We start from the raw sequence: 10,082 nt of genomic DNA, 5'->3' as shown, positions 1-10,082 counted from the left end.
TACTATAAAAGGGCAGTGCACTAAGCTCTTGCTTTGCGGGCCAGAACAGACAGAGCATATTATGACACGGTTTGAAATATTAGTTATTGCAGCAAGGAGGTCTATGTTAGAATTGATAGGAGCTTATGAAAAAAAAAATACACTAAATTACATAACTTTTATTTTCCTCCTGGGAGGGTTTATTCTGATATTACAACAGGGCATACTGTTTAGAAGCTTAACTATTGAAGGTAAAAGAATATTTTTATAAATTATTTGTCTTTTATTCATTGAATGAATTGTGTGTTAAATTCTAAGAGTATTTCCCAAGTGAGGGTGAAGTGTGAAAGCACTTTCTTAGTTGTCCATTCGGAGCTTCTTTTCCTCTGAAAGCAACTGAGCAAAGCGGACTATAGCAGCTTCATTGGTGCCTTCCCCAACAACTGGTTCGTATCGGCCTGTTTCTAAGTTGACCCTCGACACTGGCTTTTTCAATAGGTCATTACCAATTTGTATAAGTGTCTCCATGTTTTTTGTGGTTGCAATATCCATAGATGCAGCCTCGCCGGTCAAATTATCATCCTGAACCAATCAAACAAAAAAAATTGTAGTTGATTTCTTTTCATCGGGTATATTGAATAAACTTTCCTTGCCTGTTGAACATACAAATACTAAGAAAAGTCGAGACATTTTTACCTGGATCCTGATGTAATTCTTCTCACTGCCAAGGGTCTGAAACATGGTGGAAACGTGTATATCTACCATATCAGCACTTGCATCACCATAAACATCTATCAATGGGGTGGCCCCATTGTTGAACACCCAGCCTAGCATTCCCCATCTGGAAGCCATTGTAGCGTTATACTTCTCTTCGTGCTTGCCTGTACCCGTGCCCAATGACAGAACCAACATTTTCTTGCCGTCCATATTTTCCATATCCTCGTATTGGAAGTTGCCCGTCATGATTTGTTTTGAAACGTGTGTTATTGCTATTAAGGTCTAGATAGAGTCAAATAATTGGATGTCAATACTAATATTTTATAAACAGCAAGATATAAAATTTAACTTTTGTACACTGACAATATGATTAATTTGGCAAATATAACGGCTACTCACTGGATTATTTGCTGCTACACCTCCATCGACAAGATCAAATGTACGTATTTTACCCTCAGCATCCTTGGTCTCAAAATAATGCACTGGGAAATAAGTGGGTGCGGCCGAGGTACTAAGGCAAATGTCTGACAATTGCGCATTCTTAGAGATATTTGCTTTTGCCTGTTGACAAATCAATTTGAATAAATTATATACGATATTCCATCATGTTCTTTCAACAGAACATATAATATTTAGATTAAAAAATTATTGTTAGGTTAAGGGTAGAGAAATTTACATCAGCAGTACTGAAGATAATTGGTTGAAGGCGTTTGATATCAAAAGTTGGTATGACTGTATTAGTCAACGTTTGCTTCATTGTAAGATTGCCTAATATTGAGTTGATTATTGTTCTCAAGTACTCGCCATCATACTTTGGCCCTCCAAACAAATTTGTGACCCTCCTCACGAAGCTGCTACGCCTGAATAATAAAAATACTAGGCTTCAGTATTAAGCAAAATAAAAAGGGAAAAAATAACTCTGGTTTATTCACTGTTTTAACCTGCTTTGAGGAAAAATTTGAGGGCCATGCTCCATGTAGAAATTGGAAATATCTTTTGCTTGATATAAAGGACGGTTATCCTTGTTAGGAGCAGTAAGCATAGTGGTTACTAATCCACCTGTACTTGTTCCTGCTATCACATCAAAATAGTCTGCAAGTCTTGCATTTGGTCCATCAAGTTCCTAGCATACATAGATAAGTTCATGAGAGAAGAAAGCAATCTACTAATTACTTACTTTGTTTTATAAGGCACCGCTTGATATAGCTGGTTGGTGCAAAAATTGTTGCTTATGTTTTGTAGCATTAGACGTGTGTAATAGCATTTGACTTCATTACTTTTGTCAGGATTCAGATTCTTGGAAAGGAAATTCAAAACAAAGAAAGGGAGGGATAAAAAAACTCATATTTTACTACAACTTCCGTATCTTTTGGCAGATTATTGTAGTTGACCGTGCACAACTACAAACTATATTGGTTATCGACTAGAAAATCTAATACTTATAAATAAATGTTAGTTCTTCCCAAAATTCAACTTGAAAAAGAGTCGTGGCTTACTATGGGTGTGGCACTTTAGTTCTTCCTAAAATTCAACTTTCATCCCTTGAAAAAAAAAAGATATTCTTTCAGTATAATTTATTCGATAGCAATTTTTAGTATGATTGTGCTTTGCAATGATATACGTAATAGATATCAGTTACCATTCATAAGTATGAGTTGCATTCCTCTAACTTTAGTGTTACTCGCACAATACGCACATAGCCTAATAATACTTATGTCGTTTTAAAACATTTATACCGATTAGCATGGGATACACGTGCAACGCACGTAGCCAGAGATTAATATATTTAAAAACTCTTTTAACTTGAATTCTCTTATTTATTCGGGAAAACCTGTAACCCAACAATTTTTGCCTAGACTATATATATATATATATATATATATATATATATATTCAGAAATTTATTAAATATTTGACTAACCCAACAATTTTTGCCTAGACTATATATATATATATATTCAGAAATTTATTAAATATTTGACTAAACTCAATTACATTGTAATATTAATTTGAGGTTGTTGTAGAAACTTTTAAATTGTTGAATCTGCCTCTGTGTTTACCCTCTTATAGGAATAAAATTGTCATGATATGTTTAAGTCACAAAGTTTAAGTGTACTTTTGGTATGTGAAAAATGTGTCCTTTTAGTTTTTATTTTTAATCTTAATGTTCAGTTGAATACCGCTATATAAAATAAAACGGACGAAGTATATAGTATAGATGATTGATAATAAATACCTGAAGTTTGGATTCAAGGAAGGCAAGAAGGGTGCCGGGAATAATTCCTCTAATACCACCTCCATCGATACTCAAAACTGTTACCATCTTTCCTTTGGTAGCAGCAGAAGCCATTAATGGAGGTTGTAAAACCTGAAGGGTAACTAACAAAGCCATTGCTGCAGCTATAATAACCATCCTCCCCATGTTGAGTTACCTAACAAAAAAGTTTACTGTGTGTATTTTGGTATAATTGGAGGAGAGAGGGAGAATGGTTTATGTTAGTTAAAAGAAGAAAGCTAAAACTTAGTGATTCGTCTCTTTGTAGGAGGCAAGTATTTATAATAGCCCATTGCCTCTCTTGGATGCGTAATATTTGCCAAGTGACTTTATCAAAGTCTTTCCTCTTGTCCTTACTTTGAATGAGCACTTTTATTTCACATGTAATTTTATCCGGTGTTGGCTTTATTTTTTTTTTTTATTTTTTTTCCTTTATGTAAAGAGTCTCTTATCTCATCCTCGTTTACGGACTTTTGGGTAATTTTAAAATGTGAAATTTCATCCTCGTTTATGTCGTTGTATTACTAAACTCTTGGTTGTACTTATGCTTGTAATATACTCTTGCCATTCAATTCTGATTGTTAAGTATACCTAAAGTACTTTTTTTTTCTTTTATTCGATCACTTTAACCAATTGAAATTATAATTATTTTCCGAACTAATTGGAATACTAGTAATAAAAACTGAGTAATTTCGTCGTTATAAAAATAGTTTAGTATTTTTAGTACAATAAATTAAAATCTAAGTAGCAATCTATGAAATTAATCTCATAAAGGTGCAATGTAACAATAAGCATATAAACTAATTTAGCAAGCTCAAATCACTGAAGTCTTGTTTAACTAAACAACTCTTCTTTAAATTATTTTCCACCAACTACTTAAGAGTTCTTTCCAATAGTATCAAACTGTATTAGTAGTGGTGATAATGACAAATTACAGGTTGGTAAACGAGTCTCTTTTGGAAAGTTAGTTGGAGTTCACATATCCCACTTAATTATTCCTTTTGCTTTGTGATAGTTGGAAATCTCACTTACTTCCTTTATTCTGTGAATCAACAATGTATTTTAATACTACAGCGTGGTCATTAATGGGAATAAATTCGTAGTAATTAATTATATCCATCTTAAAATATAGAGCATGGTCACCCATGAGCATTTTTTAATCCAAAATCAGTTTGACTTCATCAACTTTCGTCTTAGTACTGCAACGACCCCATGGTCTAACTTTTTATTCACTCCACGCGTCAAATAAGAAAATGGGATCAGAAAGTTCCAAACAAGTGCTAGCCTCCACACTTGATTTTTCCTCCATCTAAGAACTAAATCTCTCTGTGGGAAACAAAGAAAATGGACCAGTTGAAATATGGAAAGACCCCAGAATTTTCATTACTCCTTCCGTTATATAATAAGTGTCACCTTAATAAAAAACACGCATATTAAAAATCCAATAATGTAATATAAAATTTACTAAATTACTCCTATTTAATAAAAATAAATTATTTTTTTCTCTTGATTAGAGCATGCACATGTAGTAATCCTTTTGACATTGAAAATCCAACAATACCAGGTTATTATGTGGCTTTTCTAATCATTATTTAGATATTACTTTAACTTGTCTTTTTTTGTCTAAGGGTAGAATTGGAAAAAACTAGCTAATTGATGTCTTGATTTTTTATTAAGGTGACACTTATTATGGGACGGAGGGAGTATTTGATCTTGCGCTCTGGCTGCTTACAAATTATGCGTATAATTGAGAAAATGTTGAATTTAGACCATCAAAATTTGTCAAGTCCTCTTTAGGAATTAGATAATTCGTACTCTCTTTCTATATATTTTATTTGCTGGACATATCCAATGATAAAACCAAGCCATCGAAGCTTTTTCCTCTTTTTTCATTTTCCTTTTTTTTTTTTTTTTTTTTTTTTTGGTCCTTTTCTTTTTTCTATGCTCTTAAATGGGTCGTTTGGTGCATGGTATAGGTTGGAATATCTCAGCACTAATTTTTTGTACTGTGTTTGGTAGGAGATATAAATTTATCATGGGATAAATATATACCTCCTACTAAACACAGTACAAAATGAAGCTTTATCCTAAGGGTGGGATATCCCACCTTATCCCACTTATCCTGGGATTATTTTATCCCATCTCTCAGATGGGATAAAATAATCCCAAGAAGTGGGATAAATTAGTCCCGGGATTATAATCCCGGGATAATTTTGGCTATCTATCATATTGTTTGTTCTTATCTAGAATCTAGTAGCTATTTTGCGCTGCTGTTAAGTCTTAATAAGGGTTTTACAGATTTTTTAAAATTTAGCCAACACTTAAAAAGTAGCAATATTCACTTCTCTTCTTCTGTGCTGCTTATATGTCTTCTTATTCTTTACACAAACAAGAAAGAAAGTGACTGCACATACAATGTTTCAATCCAAACTTACCTTCAAGCACTTTCAATTTTAGGACAGGTAAATCAAGAGCAATTGAAATTTCAGGACGGTTCCGATATTCAAACTTCACAATCCAAATTTTCTGGATGATATGTCCTAATATGACAAGCTTTCATATTTGTCATACTCAAGTTATATTATACAGATAATACAAAATTAATATTTAGTTTGAACTGAAAAAACTGAACTTCAAGACATTAAAACTGAAAATCTTAAAGTTTAAATTGAAAAAACACAGCTTAAAAATATAGTGTCCTGAAAATTTGAACTGAAAAAATTGCATATAAATACACCGCGTCCTGCAATTCTGAATCAAAAAATCGAACATAAGTTTTGAACTGAGTTTCAAGAAACAGTGTCCTGGAATTTGAGGAAGTAGAGAAGAAGAAGAACAACAACAATTTATATCCGCCTTTTAAGTTACGGTTAAACTTTAAAGAGCAATTCGCCTGAACGCCCCTATCTTGCGGTGGTCTTTAATTGTTGCCCCTAAATCGTTTGGTCTTTGATTTTTGCTCTTCCGCACTCTTAAGTAACAAAAAAGTGGTTGAGAATATCCCTGGCATCGAAAAAACAAAAAAATAAAAAATAAAAAGAAATTCAGTACGGCATAAGTTATGTAGGAGTTATGTAGGAATTAAGGTATCCGACATCACTTTATTTTACAGAACTTATGCTGGGACAAAGTAGAACTTATGCCACACAAGGGAAAGTTTCTATAAACTTATGCTGAGTGAATTAGTTACTGCACAACTTATGTCGAATAAATTCATTTCTACAAAACTTATGCCGGACAATTTATGAAACGTTACCTTGTGATTTTTTTTCCGACTCTGCTGAGGATTGAACTCAGAATCTCTAATTTCATAGACCAGCGAATAAAGGTACTTTGGCTTAGGGTGAGCGTTCGGTACTTCAGTTTGGCGATTTTGGTTTCGATTTTTTGAAGTTTGGTTCGGTTCGGTTTCGGTTTTTTCAATTCGATTTTTTATATAATATTAGAAGCGATTCCATTTACACTAATTCATATTCTCAAAAGCAATAAAACATAAAACTGATAAATTGAAATCAAAATCAAACAAACATGATACACAAGAACAGAAAACCATAACCATGATATAGGATTACTAAGTGTTATATACATACAAGAAGAATAATTAAGAAAACATATAAAGGATATACATTAATCCTAAAGACATCCTAGTCACGTTCCTTTGTTAATAAGGATATTACAACAATTGGGTTTTTTGGGCTTAAACTTAATAATTTTCGGACTATTTTAATTTTTTTGGGTAATGTATTAAATTTCGGTTTAAACCGAAACACCGAAGAACCGAACTCTAAAAAATCGAACACCGAAGTTTTTGAAAACGTAAACCAAACCGAATTAATTCGATTCGGTCCGATTTTTTAATTTTCGATATTTATGTCCAGCCCTACTTTGGCTCACAAGTTTTCTTAAATGTGAAACAGGGCCAAAATTTAAAGACCAGCGATTTGAGGGACAAAAATTAAAGACCAGTCCACGTGTAGGGAATCCACGCAAAAAAAAAAAAAACATTTTTTTTTTTGCGCAGATTGTCCTTCATTTGGGGTGGTCTTTAATTTTTGTCCTTCAAATTGGTGGTTTTTAATTTTTTCCCTTCGCTTAATATCGCGAGGTTCTGGGTTCAAACCCCAACTTAGTAAAAAAAGAAGAAATTTTTGCAACAAAACTCTGCCTTAAGGCAGAATTTAACGTAAATTCTGTCTTGCAAATCCAAAATCTACCTTGCGAATTTTTTTAAAATTTTTGACTGAGCGGAGGTTCGAACCCGAAACCAAGGAATTTTTAGCAAAGGCCAAAAATTAAAGACCACCAATTTGAGGGACAAAAATTAAAGACCAACCCCAGCGAAGGGAAATCCTGCAAATTGCCCTTTTTTTTTGCCTTAATGCAAACCTTACTTTAAGGTTTGCAATCAAACTCTGCCTGATAAGAGAGAGTTTGCAGTCAAACTTTGCTTGATAAGGTAGAATTAGCAGTCAAACTCTGCCTTATGATTTTTTTTTTTAATTTTTAACTGAGCGAAGATTCAAATCCAGAATCTAGGAGTTTTATGCGAAGAGCAAAAATTAAAAACCAACAATTTGAGGGACAAAAATTAAAAACGAACGCCTTTTAAGGTCAATCCGTGCAAAAATCCTCGAGCCTAGCCCAACTTAGTGTTCGATCCATTTTCATGTTACATTGGGCTAAACCAATCCAAAGTCTTGAAGTATAAAATCCACTGCCAAAGGTAACTAACTGATTGAGCCATTACGCACATGGCTTGAGGAGAATCACAGTAAGCCTGACAGACACATTCCTCTGTTTCTTCGTCACTCTCAGTCTCAGACCATAAAGCCCCTGCATTTTTCAAGCTTCACATCAAATGGTAATTCATCAATCCTTTAATTTCATTCTTTTTTTTTTTTCCCAATGTTTTTCGGTTTTTCAAGCGAGACTGATTTATCGGTTCGTTTCTTACTCTTTTCAGTTTGCCGATACGTTATTTAACATTCTTCTCTTTTACATGGATCATTAATTATCATTCATTTCAATTGTAGTTTAAAATTTGAGCCGTCGGTTATTTTGTTTCCAAAAAAATTTCGGTTTTGTTTTCTAAAGTAAGCAAATAACCGTAACCGAGCCACAATATATTTTTTTTAATTCGGTTTGGTTTGGTTCAATTTTTTTTGTTAGCAATTACATTGCGAACATTCTTCTTTTGCATGGATGTGGAATTGTTGATTGAATTCGCAGCTTTGTATATTGATCAGCCGGTTCAGTTTTGAATTTACATTCTTTTCTTCATTTTTTTTTTTATTTCTAGATGACAAGCATAAAAATAATATATGTGGGGTTCGGTTTTTCCTCTTCTCAAGCCGAAGGAGATAATTTCGGGTTTGGTTTTAAGGACAAAGCAAAACCGAACTCTTAAATATGATATAACTGCGGTTCGGTTTGGTTACTCTTCTAACGAAAAGATACTAAGTTCGGTTTTTAGGATAAACCAAACCGAATTTCAATAGATAATTTCGGTTCGGTTTTAAGGACAAACCAAAACCGAACTCTTAAATATGATATAACTGCGGTTCGGTTTGGTTCCTCTTCTTTTCTAACAAAAAGATATTAAGTTCGGTTTTTAGGATAACCCAAACCGAATTTCAATAGATAATTTCGGTTCGGTTTGAAGGACAAACCAAAACCGAACTCTTAAATATGATAACTGTGGTTCGGTTTGGTTCCTCTTCTTCTCCCACAGAAAGAGATAGGTTCGGCTCGGTTTTAAGAATAAACCAAACCGAATTTTCAATATGATAACTGCGGTTCGGTTCGTGCTTCTATTATGAAATCGAAATAGATAAATTCAGTTTTTTTGGCTCTCTCTCAACCCGAAATACGTTGTCGAGCATCTCTTTTCTCTTTTACAATGAGGTCAATTGACTATGTCAATCATTGATTCGAACTCTTGGCAGGGGTGTTTAATCAGTCGATTTGATTTGGATATTTCAAAAAATTTCAATTCATTTTCCAGTTTGGTTCTTCATCTCTTTAGTCAGTTTGGAAATTTTTAGATGGGTTCTTTTCTTCACTTTAGATGACACACCAAACCGAACTTAAATATCATATCTGCGGTGCGGTTTGGTTTTTCCTGCTCAAACCGAAGCAGATAGCTTCAGTTCCGTTTTAAGGACAAACCAAAACCGGACTTTTAAATGTGATAACTGCGGTTTGGTTCGGTCCCTCTTCTTCTCTAACCGAGCTTTTGACCAAAATCATCCCTGTTGTATCAACTAACCTTTCATTACATCCTTATAATATCTTTATTAAAAAATATCCCCTTAAGTTTTAAAAACTTGACCAAAAACATCCTCAGTTAACATTTCCATCAATTTCTAACGGTGCTTTCTTTTCTCATGCACTTTTTTTAAGTTAGATTCTCACAACCTCATTATAATATGATAACTGCGATTAGGTTCAATTTCAAGGACAAATCAAAACTGAACTCTTAAATGTGATAACTGAGGTTTGGTTCGGTTTCCTCTTCTTCTCGAACCGAAACAGATAAGTTCGGTTCGGTTTTACAAACCCAATTTTAACATGACAACTGTGGTTTGGTTCAGTTTTAACTGGACAAATAGAAACCGAAGTCTTAAATATGATAATTGCGGTTCGGTTCAGTTGGGTTCCTCTTCTCCTCTAACCGAAACAGATAAGTTCGGTTCGGTTCGGTTTTAGGAATAAACCAAACCGAATTTTAATACGATAACTGCAATCGGTTCAATTTCTAGAACAAATCAAAACCGAATTCTTAAATATGATAATCGTGGTTTGGTTTGGTTCCTCCTCTTCTCTAACCGAAACAGATAAGTTCGGTTTGGTTTTAAGAATAAACCAAACCGCAGTTCGGTTATCCCTATATACTGAATACCTTGCCTCGAGCATTTCTTTTCTCTTTTACATGGAGGTCAACTCACTATGTCAGATATTTAGGGCTGTTCACGGTTTTGGTTAAAACCACGACCAAACCGATTAAAAAAATCGACATTTGATTTAGTTTGGTTTTAAATTTTAAAAATCGATAATATTTGGTTTGGTTATGATTCTATTAAAAAATAACCGAATAAATAACCAAACCAAA

General features: G+C 33.5%; 1 protein-coding gene across 1 annotated transcript; it reads right to left on the bottom strand.

Annotated features, from left to right (window-relative positions):
* Positions 1 to 130: 130 nt before the first annotated feature.
* LOC132046898 (patatin-like protein 3) lies at positions 131 to 3,232 on the bottom strand. Its single transcript, XM_059437714.1, has 6 exons — positions 2,933 to 3,232; positions 1,638 to 1,819; positions 1,373 to 1,556; positions 1,096 to 1,257; positions 676 to 978; positions 131 to 561 (listed from the first exon to the last, which is right to left on the bottom strand). The coding sequence occupies exons 1-6, from the start codon at positions 3,116 to 3,118 to the stop codon at positions 337 to 339; spliced, it is 1,242 nt and encodes a 413-aa protein (XP_059293697.1). The 5' UTR covers positions 3,119 to 3,232; the 3' UTR covers positions 131 to 336.
* Between the last annotated feature and the right edge of the window lie 6,850 nt (positions 3,233 to 10,082).

This window comes from Lycium ferocissimum, chromosome 2, assembly GCF_029784015.1.
Source record: "Lycium ferocissimum isolate CSIRO_LF1 chromosome 2, AGI_CSIRO_Lferr_CH_V1, whole genome shotgun sequence".
Lineage (NCBI taxonomy): Eukaryota > Viridiplantae > Streptophyta > Magnoliopsida > Solanales > Solanaceae > Lycium > Lycium ferocissimum.
Note: the sequence above shows the minus strand (reverse complement) of the source record. Positions and strands in the feature narration are given on the sequence as shown.

Bases quoted from the DNA above. Each gene is read 5' to 3' on its own strand.
- LOC132046898 (XM_059437714.1), bottom strand. From the start codon at position 3,118: ATGGGGAGGATGGTTATTATAGCTGCAGCAATGGCTTTGTTAGTTACC. The intron at 1,557-1,637 runs GTTAAAACAGTG...TTTATTATTCAG, and splicing joins CAAATTTTTCCTCAAAGCAG to GCGTAGCAGCTTCGTGAGGA. The intron at 1,258-1,372 runs GTAAATTTCTCT...ATTTGTCAACAG, and splicing joins TTATCTTCAGTACTGCTGAT to GCAAAAGCAAATATCTCTAA.